This window comes from Oryctolagus cuniculus, chromosome 17, assembly GCF_051225735.1.
Source record: "Oryctolagus cuniculus isolate XC-2025 breed Fujian yellow rabbit chromosome 17, ASM5122573v1, whole genome shotgun sequence".
In the NCBI taxonomy this organism is placed as follows: Eukaryota; Metazoa; Chordata; class Mammalia; order Lagomorpha; family Leporidae; genus Oryctolagus; species Oryctolagus cuniculus.
The window spans coordinates 61,429,954-61,449,094 of record NC_142883.1 but is presented as its reverse complement, the minus strand read 5'-3'; the positions used below and the strand labels follow the sequence as shown (position 1 = coordinate 61,449,094).

The 19,141-nt window shown below is 48.2% G+C and overlaps 1 protein-coding gene across 1 annotated transcript; it reads left to right on the top strand.

Annotated features, from left to right (window-relative positions):
* Positions 1–2,973: 2,973 nt before the first annotated feature.
* LOC149121267 (uncharacterized) lies at positions 2,974–9,299 on the top strand. Its single transcript, XM_089318497.1, has 7 exons — positions 2,974–3,081; positions 4,645–4,712; positions 5,169–5,193; positions 5,640–5,693; positions 8,549–8,631; positions 9,045–9,124; positions 9,207–9,299. The coding sequence occupies exons 1-7, from the start codon at positions 3,048–3,050 to the stop codon at positions 9,274–9,276; spliced, it is 414 nt and encodes a 137-aa protein (XP_089174623.1). The 5' UTR covers positions 2,974–3,047; the 3' UTR covers positions 9,277–9,299.
* The last annotated feature ends 9,842 nt before the right edge of the window (positions 9,300–19,141 follow it).

Sequence of the window (19,141 nt, the reverse complement as noted above, 5' to 3'; positions counted from 1 at the left end):
CACTTGCTGGGGGATGCCCTGACCACTGGGCCATGGGGTGGTCATCTGATTATGGGGAAGGCTGGGAGACAGGGGACAGTGTGAAGATGCCAGACCACGAAGGGCTCAATATGGGCTTCTCCAGACCCTCAGAGAGGAAGTCCTGGAGGGAAGTGTCCCACTTTAGGTCAGGATTAGAAACCCAGAGGAGACATCTGGCTCACAATTTCTCTTGTCTCTGACACTTCTTCCAGAACATGGGTGTTCCCTAGGAAACCCTGGTCCTGGAGGATTTGAGAGAGTAGAGGAACTCCTAGTCCAGGGTTCTTGGGGGCAGGAAGAAGACATCTCGGGTGTTCAGGGTTCTCTGTCCACTAGGGACACAACAGTGATCCTGCCCCTGATCCATCACTTGTCAGTTTTGGGGCTCTGGACAAGCAACGGTCAATCTGTAAACTTCAACTTGCTCAACTACAAATCACACGGAACAACTGCTAATCTGCCATAACTCAGGGCTAATCCTTGGGCAATCACAGAGATTCTCCAGGAGGTAGAAAGCTTTCTACCCATGGAAGGAGGAAGAGTGACTTTCACTCTCCCCTCTTCGGTAGTCATCCTAGAATCCTCCCTGTATTCAGTCACCCCCACATGACTCACTTATTCTTCCAGGCACTTGAAGACTGAACAAATTCAATAGTGAAGCGACAACTTGGAAAGTTTTCACTTGTTTTTAATCCCTGGAGCTCAAAACCACGAACAGAACATATCAATATTTCCACATCTCACACAGGGAGCTTAGGCACAGGGGTGGGGGTGGGGATGAGGTGTGAGGGTCTGTGCAACTTTCCCAGGTATATACAGCTTCCCCCTTGCTTGTTTGGGGACAATGTTTTTCTTGGTAAGAATTGGCTGGAATTGGCCAATGGATCCATCTAGGCCTGATACCTTTTGTTGCAAACTTACGCGTTCATGTCTTTCCTAGTTACAAAGGCCTCTTCAGCTTGGTTAGATCTCAGCTTGGCTAGCGGAAGTGGTTTCTGACTCTAAAGGAATCAGTCTGTTTCATGGTATCTGTCTGCTTTGTGAGCACACAGTATGCAAAGCACTCCTTTATTTTCCATTTACTGTCCACGCCACCCATGGTAAGGATGTAGCAGTACACTGTTTCTTCTTTTTTGAGCTTGGACAGGGAGAGGTTTCACAATCTTACTGAGCTTTTCAAAGAAACGATTTTTGACTTTTTGGTTTTTGCTGTTGAGTTCCTATTTTCTATTACATTGATTTCTGAGAAAAACTGCCATTTTTTAACATCTAATTTACATTAATTGCCCTTTGATCCTCTGGTTTCCCAGGCCAAAAGAATCCCTTATTATCATAGGGCACCTTCATTTTCTAATATATTTCATTAGTGGCACCATTTTCCTTCTCAGCACTGCTTCAATGCAACCCACAAATGATGTTTTCGTTTTGTTTTGTTCACAATAATTTAAATTTACTACAGAGTCTACTAGGGATCCATTTGTTTTGGACAGTATGTTATTTGGCTTCCATACTTGCTGGGGAATTTTCCAAGCAATCTTCCTTTATTGAACGCTAGTGCAATCCCTTAATGACTTAGTAGCATATTCTGTATGACATGCAATATTTAAATAAGTACAGTGTGTGATAGGGCTCACACTTTGGTCTACCTTGGAAACTTCTTCATGTGAACCACAGAATGTAGTTCTCTTGATTGAAGGTGCCTGTACTGGTTTTTAGGGTGGCCATAACTAAGGACCAGGTTGGTTGGTTGGTTTGAAAAGCTGGAAATGCTGTCTCATGTCTGAGGGTTGGGTGTCAGAAACCCAGGTGTAGGCAAGGCAGACTCCCTCAGAAATCCACCAGGGACAACCTTTCCTTGCCCGTTCTCAGCTTCCTCTGGTTTCCTGGAACTCAGGGCTTCCTGGATAGCTACAGCAGTGCTTGAATTTCTTCCCCCACCATCTCCTGGCTGTCTCCCGTCTTGGTCCTGCCTTTTCATCTTCAAAGAACACCCGCAGGTGTAACTACACCTTCTCCAATATGAACTCAGCTTAATGGATTCAGTCTCCAATGACTCAAAGGTCCTGGGAGTGAAGCATCTACTTTGGGCAGATGATGAAGCCCGTCAAGTGTTTACTTGAAAGGCAAAGTAACAGAAAGCAAGAGGGAAAGACAGAGAGAGAGAGAGATCTTAAATCCTTTGGTTCACTTCGCACATGGCCATTATAGGCAGGGCCAGGCCAGGATGAAGCCAGAAGCCAGGAAATTCACCTGGGTCTCCCATGTGGGTAGCAGGGACTTAAGTACGTGGGCCATCTTCCAGTGCCTTCCCAGGCACATTAATAGGAAAATCAGCCGGGTATGCTGATACAAGCTGCTAGCATCAAATGGGGTGGCTTAACCCACTGCCCTACAATGCCAGCCCCCAGCTTTTTGTTCTTACAAATCAATGTTAGAATTGCCAACCTAGGCCGGTGCCGCGGCTCAATAGGCTAATCCTGCATCTGCGGCACCGGCACACTGGGTTCTAGTCCCCGTCGGAGCGCCGGATTCTGTCCTGGTTGCCCCTCTTCCAGGCCAGCTCTCTGCTGTGGCCCGGGAGTGCAGTGGAGGATGGCCCAAGTGCTTGGGCCCTGCACCCCATGAGAGACCAGGATAAGACCTGGTTCCTGCCATTGTATCAGCATGGCACACCGGCCGCAGCGGCCATTGGAGGGTGAACCAACAGCAAAGGAAGACCTTTCTCTGTCTCTCTCTCTCACTGTCCACTCTGCCTGTCAAAAAAAAAAAAAAAGAATTGCCAACCTAAATGGACATGTGGAAAGCTTGTATCTTGCAGGCACACAAGTGCCATCTGTGCTTTATTTGAGGGCAGTTGCCTCACACACTATGTCCCTTCAGGCTTCCCAAGGTCAGCAAGAGGAAAGACTTGTGCAAACACGGCTGTCCCACAGTGACTTCCTTTCTCTGATTGCAGATGACCTCAAGAGCAAGTGAAAACCCTACATATTCTAGAATCCCTCCACTGCTGAGGAACGATCGAAGGGATGGGAGAGGGAACTTCCTGCCTGCTTTCTTCTGGTGATCCAACCTGATTCCAGTTTCTTGGTGGAAAAAGGACTGGGGGTGTGGAGAAAGAAACTGATGGGCCAGGGACATCTATGGCTACATATGGCAGGCCCTGGAAATAGCTTTGCCATGTAGATGGTGTTAGGTTTGTGTGCATCAGTGTTGTGAGATCTATATGAGTGGTCATGAATGTGTTTGAAAGCATTTGTGTGTGTGTGTGTGTGTGTGCATTTCCCCAGAACATGTTTTTCCACGTGCACAACTCAAGTCTTGGTTCTCAAAAATATCTGATCTCCCTCTGCACTTTATGTAAGTGAATCGTTCAGCCGTCTCCCCACATGTGTCTGAAGGGTAGGTTCCATTCCACTCCTTACATGACATAATACATAAAGAAGTGGCCCAAGACATTCACGTCCCAATGAGAAAAGCAAGTATGAACCCTGACCTCCTGGCTACTGAGCTGTAGTCAGCACTCAGTCATGAGATAACTATCAACACCATGAAAGGGAGTCCAGGACTTACATATGCCCCAAGAGTTATCATAACTATAGAGATCCAAGATGTTATACATGATTACAAGCTGAGCTCCAAGGTCAAATAACCCAAGAAGCAATGGGTACACTGAACTGCAGGCTTCTACATCATCATGAATGTGAAACATAAACAAAAATTCTGGTCAACTCACAGATTCTCGCAGTGAAGGTAAACCAATGGCAAGGCCAAGGCCCTTTCTCAGCAGCTGGCCAAAGCAGAGAAAGATAAGGGAGAAATGTTATTGAATTTAACAGATGATCAACACAAGCTGTGGAATTAAATGCTCAAACCCAGCAGAATTCTCCCTGAGCGTATAGCGCAAAATAAGGACTGAAACTACAATGATGTTGTGAGCCTTGTGTCCATCACCCTTGTCTCAAATCTCCTGTGCAGTCTTTGAGAGACACCACTGCCCACCACATGCTGACTTCTTTCATCAACTATCCCACTGTTGCTTTAGATAGCAGGCCTGGGCCGCCCATTCAATGGACATAAACATATCATATAGAAAAGAAAGACAAAGAGGTCACAAGACCCATTAAATACATTAGGAATACATTTGGATTTCAGTGTTTTAAATCTTATTTAATTGCTTTGATAATGCGGGACTGTGGAATACCTGAATATAATGGGATGTTTTCATACAATGGAGTCCCTACTCCCAATAAAGGTTGCTTTTTAGCATGTTCAGAAGCTGATAGGAGAGGTGATATATTCAAATACAGTAAGTTCCAGGAGAAGAAATGACCTTTAGAGACACCAAGACAGCAGTGGGAGTTTAGGTCCGGTTCTCAACAGATAGGAGGCGTCCTAGGATTTTTCCTGAAATACTGCAATCACGGTGGTACTGACCCGATTTCAGTGGACTGCTTCACCTGGATGAAGCTGCCTCTTGCTAGAAAGCCAAAGGCTCTGTTTCTCGTTTCTTTCCTGCTCGTCTGCTCTGCCTTAACCCTCGCCCCACGCCCATGTCCATCAGTGTTCCTCGGGTCACTGAGGGGCAGCTCCACCTGTACTGACAGTTACCCTATTTCCTCCTAGTGCCCAAGGAGGATGCAGAGGCGGAGTTTCCTGCTGACACAGTGGATAAAGAATCTCCACACACTGAGGTGAGGTGCCCCACCTTTCTCTAAAACAGAAACGCTCCTTCCTTGGCTGCTTTCTTAATAAAACAGAAAGAAAAATCCAAACACGGGTAGGGTCAATCACACACCCTGTGCTTGATGGGAGCAACTGCAGTAGAGTCTGTATCTACTGAGGGCTGACTCAGGACACAACGAGCAAAATGGCAGCACCAGTTGGCACTGGACATAGCAAGATTTTCCTCAGCACCATATCCCTTCCTTTGCGAATTCTGTAATACTGCCAACCAAAGTGGACCGAACAGACATGTGTGAAGAGCTCATGTCTGCTGGCATGAACTAGGATCTCTCTGTTCTTGTCTTGGGTTCCCTCCATGGGACTGCTCTTCCCCATCTGGTTTCAATGGCACCAAGTGAATGAAAGACCTGCGGTCACGGCACACAACTCGATCTGTTCCTTACAGTGTTGTCTTCTAATTACAGGTGACCGCAGTAGGAATGACAAATGGTACGTACTCTGGAATCACTCCCTGTAGCAGGAATAGTCCAGATGGTGACATAGGGGAGACTACCCTGGGGACTTTATCATGCATGGTCACCTGATGCCAGCTCCTTGCTGTGGAAGGGAACTGGGGATGCAGTCATAAAGCTCAGAGCATGCACAGCACAGTGGGATCTGGGGGGTTTTCAGATGGAGGCTGGAGCCACTGTCATTCAGGCGTGGGGAAAGTGAGACACTGAGAGGAGGAGCCATCAGCTCCTCTCCCTCACTGGAAGGCTTGAAGCTGTGGTCAATGTCTGGCTGAGGGGCAGGGCCACAGAGCCCAGGAAGGGGCTGAGAGCACAGAGGGGGAGCAGGGTCATGCTGTGTGATCCAGGATTGCACAGGGGTGAGGGGAGGAATGGGCGAGACACCTCTGTGAACACTTATTGTCTGTCTTTGTGTCTCTGAAGATTGGGCCTCACAGAGCATTTCCAAGTCCTACAGTGAAGCTGAAGTCTCTTCAGGTATGGAGCAACACCCATATGGACCGGGGGTCATTAAGAGGGAACAATGGGAGTACACCTGCCTCTTAGGACTCCTGAGAGGACACATGAAGTCAGGAGGAAAGAGAGGAAGTGTACGTAGAAGTCTGCTTTGTTCTTCTATGGGATTGGCACAGTAGCAACAGGTTTTATTTCCATGGGCATGAGGAGAACTGAGTTTTCTTCCTTTGGAATGAAAAAATGTAATTTTCTCTAATACCCACCATCCTTGGCTTTGCCAAGGCAAAGCTGAAATCCACTGCGTCATGAGGGACAGCACTGACTAGGAACTGAGCACAGGAGATGTGTATTTGACTTTGGCACTGACCATTGTCAGTCCATTTGTGTGCAGCAACAAAACCCTTGACGCTCAGTCATTCACAAGGGACAGAAATTCTTTCTTCCTGTTGGAGGCTGGCAGGTCCAAGACCAAGGTGCTGCATTGCTTCTGAGGAAGGGCTCCTTGCTGCATCAAGGACAGGGGATACAGTGGGCGCCCTCTCTCACAGGCACCGGCTGGAACCCACAAAGTCCTTGTAGCAAGTGCCAGCCGACAGTGAATAGTGGACCCTTCCCTCTGCATGGCCAGTCCGTAGATCAGCATCTTCATGCTCTGTCCTCATTGTCTACTCCAGATTACTGGGCCCAACTCAGGCTGGGTGAGTTAAAGAAGATTTCCTCTGGGCTGACTGGGGAGGCCTCAGCATCTTCCAGTTGTGAGGAGAGGGCATAACCCTGAGTTCATCTCAGCTTCCACAACTCACCCAAGTCCAGTGTCTGGAGTAGGCTGTGTGACAGGCTGTCATCCAGCTGCCACTGGAGAAGGCAGCATGGTTGTGCAAGCTTCCCAGAGGATGTGTGTTTGGGGATTCTGGGCTGGACGCACACACTGGTCCTCATGGTCCTGCTGACCTCATCTTCTGGAATGTGCTGGGCTCTGTGGAGGGCCTCTGAGCAGCAGGGCCGAGGGTCACTGGTCCCCTCAGACACGCTGCTCTAGTCAGTGCTGCCCTGTTCCCCCCTCCACTCAGGCCAGGCACGTTCCCTGTCCTCAGGCCTGCAGGTGTCCTACTTCCCAGTCCCTCCACTGCTCAGTGAAATCTCTGGCAAGTCCCATTTATTGATATGATCAAGAATACACCTGCTGTGGAGTCCCTGTTGCCTCCTTAGCAGACTACCAGAATTTGAACAAGTTAAATTTCTTCTCCTCTTGGGGTCATCTTTTCATATGGGTCAGGGAACACAGGGGTTATTGTGAGAAATAAATATTTTCACACTCCCTGAGGTTTCCTCAGACACAGAACAGCGAGTCAACACCTGCAGTTGTTCCTCATCAGCTTTCCCAGGAGCCAGCAGGAGCCAGGCCTGTTACACTTGCTCCCCTCTTAGGAAGGGATCTATAGACTTACCGCTGTGGGTAGCAGTATTCATTTATTTATTTATTTGAAAGGCACAGTGACAGGGTTGGCGAGTGGTGAAGCAGGTTAAGTGGCAGCTTGCAGTACCAGCATCCCATATGGCAGCTGGGTTGAGTGCTGACTGCTCCACTGCCAACCCAGCCCCCTGCTAATGCACCTGGGAAACAGCAGAAGATGGCTCAAGTCCTTGGGCCCTACACCCACGTGGGCGCTCAGAAGAAGCTTCTGACCCCTGACATCTGGCACAGCCCCAGCCATTGCGGCTATCTGAGGGGTGAACCAGCACATGGACGATCTCTGTGTCTCTCCCTCTCTCTCTATAACTCCTCATTTCAAATAAATAAATAAATATTTTAAAAACCCCACAGTATTAGAAAGAGAAGGAGAAACAAGAGGAAGGGCTCTCCCATCTCTAGGTTTACTCCACAAATGGCCCCAATACATGAGCTGGGCTAGGCCAGTCAGGAGCCTGAAACTCCACCCACTTCTCCCACATCGGTGGCAAGGAGACAAGCACTTGGGCCATCTTCTGGTGCATTCCCAGGCCCCTTAAGAGGGAGCTGGATCAGAAGTGGGGCATTCAGGACACTAACCAGTGCTCTGGGGGACGCTGGCATGACCACAGTGCCATCTGCACGTGGCAGCACAACTTTCATTTTGCCTACAAAGCTCTCATAGCTGATGGCAATTTGATTCATGCAGGCTGACGAACGCAAAGGAGATTGGCAATAATTAGGAGAGAGAATAGAGGAAGGGAAAGATGAAGGGTGGAAAACAGTGTGTTACAGAGATCATGTCATGGACATGGCTCCCTGTGGAGTAACAAGATGACACGGGGGTCCTTTCCTGGCCCCAGTCATGGGAGCTGAGGGCGGAAGAAGAGGTGAACGTTCAGAGATCCGCTCATTGCAGAGGTGAAGCCATCCAGGCCCTGGGACAGGGGTGTAGAGGTGGGGCCCCACGAGGGTCCAAGGTTGCCCCATATCATCCAACCAGCAGCAGGGATCCAAGTCCTCACCTCAAGTCTAACTCTCCCCTTTTATTTATTTATTTATTTATTTATTTATTTTTGGACAGGCAGAGTGGACAGTGAGGGAGAGAGACAGAGAGAAAGGTCTTCCTTTGCCGTTGGTTCACCCTCCAATGGCCGCCACAGCTGGTGTGCTGTGGCCGGCACACTGCGCTGATCTGAAGGCAGGAGCCAGGTGCTTTTCCTGGTCTCTCATGGGGTGCAGGGCCCAAGCACTTGGGCCATCCTCCACTGCACTCCCGGGCCACAGCAGAGAGCTGGCCTGGAAGAGGGGCAACTGGGACTGAATCCGGCCCCCCGACCGGTACTAGAACCCGGTGTGCCAGCGCCGCAGGTGGAGGATTAGCCTAGTGAGCCGCGGCGCCGGCCTCCCCTTTTCTTTTCTCTAGCAACCTTGTCACTCCCTGCTCTGGTGCACACAGAAGGCTATGCGGCAGCACCTGAACTTTCCACTGGGTGTGGCAATCGGGGGGTGAGTGATTCCTCTTTCATTTTTTCCTGATTCTCTTGCTTTCTTGCTCACAAGCCCCTGGTCCTGCTTCTCCCATGTTCCCTCCTCACCACAGTGGATGATTCGCATCCTGAAGGACCTGGTGGCATCCAGGCAGTGGATGTCCTTGCACTGTGGATGCTGATCCAGTCTCTCTGCAGCCCTCCCCTCTCCCTTCATCAGCCTTGCCCTCCTCACCCCCACACTGCACTATGAAACGGTGCTGAGCAACCCAACTGCCCACACAGGGAGCTGGGGTGGGACAGGCAAAGTTGGGCACCAATATAAGTGGGAGGGAGGACTCCAGGGAAGTCTGACTCTGGCCTCTATGTCCCCAAGAAAGGACTTTTCCTTAATGCCTGGTTCAGGAAACTCACACTGTTTCTTCTTTCCAGGTGTCCACATGTTCCCTGGAAGTGAACTATCCCCAAAGTCTTCTGGACATGGAGGACCTTGACCAAGAAGAACAGGAAATGTGAGTTTGGAGCAGGAAGATGGGGGGCAGAGAAATAAGTGCACATGGACTTTACTGCTTCACATTCTTTGTGATACCTCAGGGAATCCAACATAATGGAGCCCAGAAGTGGAGAGGCTGCCATCAGCCCTGATCCATCAAATAGACACTAATGGATGTTCAGGATCTACACAGGCAAGTAAAGGATGTGCCGTGAGGTGGTCCCAGGGACACATCCCCATTCCATGGCAGCCCCTAGGGCTCCCAGGCTGAGCCCCCAGTGGCTGCTTTCATCGGAAGGGGAGGACTGGCACATGAACGTCATCAGAGGGAGCTGCTGGCTGTGTGTTTCTGGGGAGAGCCGCCAGAGCTGTGAACATCTCCCTCCAGAGCCCACATCCCTGCCTGCCCAGCCCCAAAGTCAACAGGGAGACTCTCTGCCATGGGGAGACACAGGGTCATCCCTGACCTCCTCCAGCTCAGGATGATTTGGAAGGGGGTGAGAGAATCGTATTTTGAGGCTCCTTTTCACTCCAGGAGAACATCCCACTGCACTCACCTTTGCATCCCTGTGGGCACCCAACTTATCCTGACATTACAGAGGCTAGCACAGAACAAAGAGATGGGGCCGGCGCTGTGGCACAGCAGGTAAAGCCACCGCCTGCAGTGCCGGCATCCCATATGGGCACCGGTTCAAGTTCCAGCTGCCCCACTTCTTATCCAACTCTCTGCTATGGCCTGGGAAAGTAGTAGAAGATATCTCAAGTGCTTGGGCCCCTGTACCCGCGTGGGAGACCCAGTAGAAGCTCCTGGCTCCTGGCTTTGGACTGGTGTAGCCCTGGCCGTTGCAGCTTCTGGGGAGCGAACCATCGGATGGAAGACCTCTCTCCATCTCTCTGCCTCTCCTCTTTCTCTGTAATTCCGACTTTCAAATAAATGAATGAATCTTAAAAAAAAAAAAACCACAAGAGCTACAGTGATTTGCCCAAGCCATAGGGGTCCTCTACCCGCTTTTGTAAAAGGCTGATAAAAGGGCTTATTTATATGGTTGGATTGTTTTATTGGGAAGGATTATAAAATTGTGCATCTGTCTAATTCACACAGAAACACAATGGCAATTCAAAGCAAAGCTCACTTTGAAGAGCAAGAGGAGCAGAGTTATAAATCCTTTTATTTGTGCTCTAATTATAGTTAAATTATATATGCACACTGGGTTTATGACCCAGCTCACTTTGAAGAGCAAGAGGAGCAGAGTTATAAATTCCTTTTATTTGTGCTCTAATTATAGTTAAATTATATATGCACACTGGGTTTATGACCTTTTGAAAAGAAGTGTTTTCCATCACCCCTTCAATGCTGATATGCACAAAAGCAATAATGTTTGGCTTTAAAGGGCAAAAAAAAAAATGATTCTTTTGTGTTTCAAAGGCATAGTTACAGAGAGGGAGGGAGAAACAGAGATATGTTCCATCCACTGGTTCACTCCCCAGATGGCCACAACAGCCTGGGTTTGGCCAGACCAAAGCCAGGAACCAGGAGATTCTTCCAGTCTCCCACATGGGTGCAGGGGCCCAAAGACTTGGGCCATCTTCCACTGCTTTCCCAGACACATTATCAGGGAGCTGGATCAGAAGTGGAGCAGCCTGGACTTGAACTGGCACCATATGGAATGAGGGAGTTGCAGGTGGTATGACCCTGTTATACCACATGTGGCCCCCAGGAATTCACTCTTGTGGGATGTCCAAACCACAAGCAAATGGGCCTCCGTTGCCGATGGCCCAAATCACTGGGCAGATCACAGCCTAGGGTCACCTTTGAGGGTCCCAGAAAACTTCCGAGTCCTGCACACACCCCTTGCACCAGCTGCCACGTCCTTGTCCTCCTCACTGATCCCCATTCCTGTGTCTTCCTGCAGATTCCTTTGCTCCTCGGAAGCCTGCAATGTGGAGGGCGGGACACAGAGGAGTTGGAGCTTCTCCAACCACAGGAAGCTTGAACAACGCAGGAGGAGACACAGCTGACCAGCCACATCTCTCCTCACCAGTCCTCTGCAGATTATGGTATTAAATTATCATCATCCGTACTGGTTGCTTTTCATATGGTTTTGTCCAATGAAGCACATCACAGGGAAACACCTCAGCAAAGGTAGAACTTAAAGGATCTGAGAGCAGTCACCCTAGTGACTACCACCACCACCAACCCCTCAGGAGGAATCCCATTTGATCCTCAATGAATAGTCACTGCCAGGGTGGTCTTTTCAATCCGTTCTTACAGCAATACTTTCTATGGTTTTTTAAAGATTTATTTATTGATTCAAAAGTCATAGTTACACAGAGAGAGAAGAGGCAGAGAGAGAAGTCTTCCATCTTCTGATTCATTCCCCAGATGGTCGCAACAGCCAGACCTGCACCGATCTGAAGCTAGGAGCCAAGAGCTTCTTCCAGGTCTCCCACACGGGTACAGGGCCCAAGGACTTGGGCCATCTTCTACTGCTTTCCCAGGCCATAGCAGAGAGCTGTATTGGAAGTGGAGCAGCCGAGTCTCAAACCGGCACCCATATGGGATGCCAGCACTTCAGGCCAGGGCGTTAACCTGCTGCACCACAGTGCCGGCCCCTAGGGGTTTTGTTGTCACCCATCTGTTCCTTCCATTGGAAGGCATCATGGGGTCCCTTTCACTCACAGTGTCTCTTGACGACCTGGATGCCAATGCACTTTTTACCTAATGTCAGCTTGGATGGCACAGAATTCCAGGTTTAGTTTCTCTTCTCAAGCATCTTAAATATATTCTTTTTCCTTTTGCCCAGACTCGCTGTTTCTACAAGACTGATGAGATTCTCAGTTTCATTTCCCTTTATGTCACTCATCCTTGTATTCTAGATGCCTGAACATTTTTCTTTTAATACACAGATTTTACTGGAATATCAATGGCATCAGCCAAAGTCACATCCAGTGGTCTTCTAAGATGGAATCTGACAGCGCATTTTCGTTGGCAGAAAAGTCTGCATTGTGCTGATTGGCTTTGGGTCACTGCACTGTCTCTTCCCTTCCAGGAATCTCAGGCATCCAGCAGCTCCCTGTGCTTCTCTTCATCTCCTGGCATCTCTGATCAGGTTTCTGTTGTTAACATTTTCTTCTATTCACCTTCCGTGTCTTGAAAGGCACAGCCTGCTCCTGTGTTTCTTCTAGTTTACACTTCATGGCTGATGTTCCTTTTCCCATTTTCCTTCTTCTTTCCCCTTTTCTCTCCATCCATTCCCGAGCTTCCTGGATTCTTAGTAATGACGTCCCTTTATGCTTGGTATCATTTTCCTAATGACTTTTCCTCATCCTGGAAACTACCCTGCTGAGAGCACAGATGACATCAAGCTGGGAATGTTTTCAGTGTGGGAGTCCTTGCTCTCTTTCTAGTACTGATTCCCCCCTCTAGTGCCTTGTATGGGGATGGGCATATTCCCATCAAGGTTTGTGTTCTCCCTTTTGATGGGAAATTTGGTTTTTCTAGAATGAGCACTAGGATTCAGAAAAGCTTGCCTCACCTCACGCAGCTTCTCTCAGTGGTTTCTGTGCAAAGCTAGCAAATATGATATCTAATTTCCTAGTTTTGCAGTTTATTTCATATGAGTCGCCCCACCCAAAATATTGCTACTTTAAAGAGGTCTCTTATGGAAGACAACAACGGTCCCACGACTGCACAAATCCAGATTTATTAGCTTTTTTTTTTTTGACAGGTAGAGTTAGACAGTGAGAGAGAGGGACAGAGAGAAAGGGCTTCCTTCCGTTGGTTCACTCCCCAAATGGCCGCCACGGCCAGCATGCTGCACCTATCTGAAGCCAGGAACCAGGTGCTTCCTCCTGGTCTCCCATGCGGGTGCAGGGCCCAGACACCTGAGCCATCCACCACTGCCCTCCCAGGCCACAGCTGAGAGCTGGACTGGAAGAGCAACAATCGGGACAGAATCTGGTGCCCAAACCAGGACTAGAACCCGGGGTACCAGCGCCGCAGGCAGAGGATTAGCATAGTGAGCTACGGCGCTGGCCATATTTATTCCCTTTTAATGAAGAGTCAGTATCAGAATCACTGAGCTCATGGACTCATCTAATCTACAAAATGATTTTCTTGGAATTATTAGTAAACCTTTCTTTAGTGGACATCCTTTCATTCATTTGATGAATCAGTTTTAGTTTCGTTGAGCCACAAAATTGAGAGTTTTTTAATTTTACTTGTGTCATTTGAGTTTAGAGTTAATAATTTTATTTTATTTTTGTATCAATCTAATTTCAGAAAAATTTGCATTAAATCACAGAAACGCTTTTTAATTAATTAGTGATATTATTCATTTTGAGTCTGTCAGACTGCCAGACAGGAACATCTGGGATCACATTCACCTAGGCCACAACTCTAGCAGGAAATGGCTTTTGCCAAGTTCAGACACAGACAGCAGGCTCACCCCAATCTCCTGGATTTGACACAGCATGGCCAAGAATCACCTTAATTTGTGCCCAAATTATCCTTAAATGCAGTGTTTTGAAAATAAGATCTCATAGGAAAAGCAGTGTTTGAATTGTCTTTGTCAAATTAAAAAAGTAATATATAGATAAAAAACCTATCATCTACATAATGTCAAGAACCAAAGCCTGAGCAATTAAATATGTATACACACACACATACTCTATAGAAGTATGGCTTGGAAGTAAAATGCTGCTGCGTTTATACAGATAATCTCACGTGTCAGGACTACGTGAATGAACTCTGGCTTCCTGTAGCCTGGGGTGCTCTACTGCTCACTGTCCAGGGACTCCTATTGGTGCAATGGCTGAGCCAGACCCACGGCTGCATGTTAAACATCTCCATCACACAAACTGGCATCACTTGTCAGCAAAAGGAAAGATCAAAATCATGTGAGCCGTTCCAGCCTCTGACACCCTGCCACCATGTACAGGTGACTCTTGGCTTATCAAGTGGTAGCTGCATCTTGAATGATGTCCACAGTCAAAATAACATGATGGGGCATATACCTTCCTGTATTCATGTACAGAGAGGCATACAAATATTAAATGAAAGCCAAAGCACATGTGCATAACTGTCGAAATACTTGTGTATGTCTGCACAATATAGAAAATTGTTCTTTTACATGTAGTGCTGTTTCCTTGCACTGCGATGTTTCACCATGCTGGGAAGGAGGAAATCACGACTCCCATTAGTCCTAGAAATGCTCACCCACACAGTTACAGGGTAGTGTCTGTCTGTCTCAGAAATAAATATCCAGAGACAGAAGTCCACCAATGATTTCCAAATACAAGAATTTCTAGGCAAGAAAATGTACATACACAAATCAATCACATACAACACAAGAAGAAACACACGACCTCTGTGGTTAGGGGGCACTGGGCTCTCCCTTCCCTGTTGCTCTGCATCGGGCTCATAACCACTCAAGAAGACCCTTCACACCAGTTTCAGGGTGTGATCACTGATACTCCCCAGGGGTGTGCCCATGCACAACCCTGACCACAGTGACTTCCTTCTCTATGGGGAGCTGGCCATCCTTGCCTGAGATTTTACCCAGAAGGAAAAGAACATTTTGTACAACCCAGGGTCTCAGAGCCTGGACTGCAGACTGGGGTAGATGGAGTTGGGCCTCTCCTCTGAGAACTCCCACTCAATCTGAATTATCTTTATGTATTTGAAAAGCAGGGTGATATGTAGAGAGAGATAGAGGGTGAAGATCTTCCACCTGCTGGTTCACTCCCCAAATGGCCACAAAAGCCAGGGCTAGGCCAGACCAAAGCCAGGAGTCTGGAACTCCATCTGGGTCTCCCACATGGGTGCAGGGACCCAAAGAATTGGACCACCTTCTATTTCTTTCCCAGCTGCATTAGCAGAGGGTTGGATAGCAAGCAGAGCAGATAAGACACAGCTTGACTCCCATATGGGATGCTGGCATCGTAGGTGGTGGCTGAACCCGCTGTGCCATAATGCTGGCCCTTCCTCTGGGTTTTGAGGTTTCCTTTTAGGCAGGATAGGCAGGTACCAGGAAGATGACACCTGGCTGCAGGGTCAGCTATGCCATGGTGCCACCAGAATGTGGATCTGCACACTCCCCAGAGTCAGCTCTGGCCACCATCCCTGAAGATTACACACTCTGGGAGCCAGATTCGGCCAAAATGAACTTGTCCTAGAGATATGGACCAGGCTAGCTGGAGGGCCACCACGCTAGCTTTCTGGGAAACACACGGAACCTACATGCTGTAAGCCGCTTGTCTTGGAGGGGCATTCTGGGCCCACAGCAGGTTTACCAGCCTTCTGAACAACATGACATAAAAGAGATCCAGCTCACCAGGTCAGAGGGCGACTTTCAGTCCTGCTAGCCCATTAAGATATATAAGGAGTGTTTCTAACTTAGGGCCCAACTCTCTTGGGCAAAGAGGTTTAGCCAACTGCTAGAGGTAAGTGGGAACGGGGATTGCTCATGTACAACCCAGGACAAAGTAGGACCTAAGGCCTTGGAAAGCCCACGTCCTGTCCCACCTCAATGCAGCAAGTTTCCAGACATCTCTTGGTTTGTTGGTGAGAGAATGAGCCCTGTATGATGTCCAAAGGGAAACAACCAACTTCCAACAAATCTTTGGCTACACAACTATGTAAATGTTCATAAACACTGAATGAACCTCTAAAGATGTATGTGTGTGTGTTTCTCTGTGTGTTTGTGTAACTACTCACACTTGTTTAAAATTACAGAAAAATTTTCCAGGACCCATCTGGCTACATCCTTGTAGCTGAGAACCTTCAACATCCTAGGAAGATGGATTCATCACTATCATCACTCTATGTCAGAAAAAGTAATATAGCTAGAAAAATCTATGATTCCTAAATATATGCATCTATAAACTGAAAGTATACATATGGAAACAAACAACACACATCAGGCAGGGAAACACACAATTTGACACACAGATAATCTTTTTTGTCCTCAAGACAGTGAGATCTCCTCCCCCTCTCTGGATAGCTGGGAGGCAAAAATACCCATGGAGTCCTTCTGCTGCCAAGTCCAGGGTCCCGTGGCTGACACCAATCTGCACGGCCATGTCACTGAACCACCCCGACAGCAGGGACTTCACTCTCAGTGTGGAGCTGGCCACTCTTTCCAGAGAAACAAAGCACATATTCTGAATACCCAAGGGGACCTGAGATCCACGAGTGACAGCCGTACCTGGGCCTTTCCCCTGAGAACATCTCACTCTATTTCCTAAAACTACCCTGGAGGCAGCACTCACAGACTTAAGGTGCTATGGTGCCAGACTGAGGATAGCCATGAAGGAAAGGCAGCAAGATGGGAATTAGGGGACTTCGTAGGGCCCAGGAACAGCTCCAGACTGGTATTACCAAGCATTATTAGACCACCGAGTCTGGCCCACACTCCCTTGAGCTGGAAAGTGAACCTGGCAAGCAAAGGGCCAGCTCACTGACTTGGAAACATTTAGGATCCACATACCCTAGGCCTCTCTCACTTGTGGGAGACACTCTGGACCCACATCTTTCCTTTTACAAAAACACTTGAAGGCCGGCACCGCGGCTCACTAGGCTAATCCTCCACCTTGCAGCGCCGGCACACCGGGTTCTAGTTCCGGTCGGGGCGCCAGATTCTGTCCCAGTTACCCCTCTTCCAGGCCAGCTCTCTGCTGTGGCCAGGGAGTGAAGTGGAGGATGGCCCAAGTGCTTGGGCCCTGCACCCCATGGGAGACCAGGATAAGTACCTGGCTCCCGTCATCGGATCAGCACAGTGCACTGGCCACGGCAGCCATTGGAGGGTGAACTAATGGCAAAGGAAGACCTTTCTCTCTCTCTCTCTCTCTCTCTCTCTCTCTCACTGTCCACTCTGCCTGTCAAAAAAAATACTTGAAAGAGTCTACAGATAGGAAATGGATCCTTTACCTGTGTAGGTGTATTCTTGGGTACAGAATGCTCCAACTCCTAGGAGGAAAGAATTCATTACTATTGTAATTTCTAGAAAGGTATACATATAAAACTACATACACACATATTGTAGAATAACATAGCCACAAATAAATCTACAACTCCCAAATACATGAGTATCACCCTGAAACAGCTCACTGGCTCTCAGTGGGGAGCTGGCCACTCTTCCCAAAGATGCTTACCACAAAGGAAAGTTCATACCTTCAATAACCCATGGAGGACTCAGACACTCAGGTGCCAACAGGGGAGGCTGCAGCTGGGCCTCTCCCTTGAGAACATGTCCTCATTCTGTGTTCTGAGATTGCCATGAGAGCAGTTCACAGAGGCATGAGGTCAGGTGACTAAAGGGACAAGATGCAGTGCCATCAGAATGTACATGTTTGGGGACTTTCCAGAGACAGATTTGAGTCCAAGCTACTCTGCTTCCAGTCCAGCTTCCTGCTTATGTATCTGGGAAGGCAGCAGAAGACGGCCTAAGTTCTTGAACCCCTGCCACCCAAGTGGGAGACGAGGATGGAATTCCTGGCTCCTGGCTATGGCTCGTTCCACACTTGATGGTTGTAGCAATTTGGGAAGTAAACCAGTAGATGGAAGTGCTCTCTCTCTAGCTCTCTCTCTCTCTTTCTATTTCTTTTTCTCTCTCTTTCCTCCTTGCTCTCTCTCTCTGCCTTTCAAATAAATAAGTAAATCTTTCTTTAAAAGCAACTGCAAGTTATGTATGGAAAAACTGAGAAAGTGACTACAAATACCCAAAGATTCAGACTCAGAAAAGATGTAAGAGAATCTAAAGCTTACCCTTAGGTTTACCCTAGGCACAGACATAATGTACAATAGTAAAAAATGAGAAAATGCTAATCATGAACAGCAAACGTGGGTGGAGACGATTTTGAGTTACCACATTATGGAGTAAGAATGTCCAGAGCTTGGGTGTCCGGCAAGATGGCGGAATAGGAAGGGAGCACACTGATAGTTCGGGAAGAGACAGTTTAATAAAAGTTGAGATACTGCAGGTTCAAGGAAGAGTTGTGGAAGAAACAGCAGAGGAAACTCTTCCAGAACCAGTGATTCATGGTGGACCTGCGTAGAAAGCGTGGGAGCCCACAGCTCAGGACACCAGTCGCGGAATCTACACAGCAGCGCTGGAACGCGAGGTGAGCCAAAACCTCAGTAGCCTGGGACACTGGCGGGAAAGCAGAAGGAGAAGCCTAGAGGGAATGAGGCCTGAAGCACCATGGGGAAAAGTTCACCAGGCTAACTCGAGAAGAGAGAGAGAGAGAGAGAGAGAGAGAGAGAGAGAGAAAGGACTGGTACAGGCACGAGTCTCTCTCTCTCCACTCACCTCTCAAAGGCAAGCAAGACAAAGAGCAGGTACCATTTTGGACATACGTAAAAGCTGTGCGACCTCCGGGCTGCACCTGCCAAAGCCAAGTGGAAAAACTGGACTCTGGGGTGTGTGTGTGTGTGTGTGTGTGTGAGAAATAACAGGAGGTTAGGACCTAGTGAATGTGTGGAGCTAATGAACTGAGGCAGTGAAAAAAGAGACAGTGGGTGAGAGAACTCACAGAGTTCACGTGAGTACTCTCCAGAGACGCTACAATTTGGTAAAATTGGCAACCCAGTGAGAGACTGTAGGGGAATTTGAGCCCACACTGAGGGCAGAACAGATTCTTTGTGTGGTCCTTGGGAAAGAGCAGATGAATGTTATACCCACAGGAGCCAGAGATCAGAAGCTGACTACCTTCAATTCCGCTCAGCTGTGCAGAATTACTTCCCTTCTGGATCAGAGAGAGAGAGAGAGAGAGAGAGAGAGAGAGAGGAGAGAGAGAAATTTACCATGCCTAACCTGGATGTGTCACCTTTGGCACACCCCTAACCCTGAAGAACCAAACAGAGCTCTCTGGCCACACCCATCTGAAGCCTCTAAGGCTCCATCAAAAGCAGACAGTCCACTTAATACAGTCATAGTATAACAAGAAAAAAACACCACAGCGAGGGAAGAAGAATCCAAAGAATATCTCAACAATGCCAAGCAACAAACGCATAAACTGAGGAAACAAGAACAAG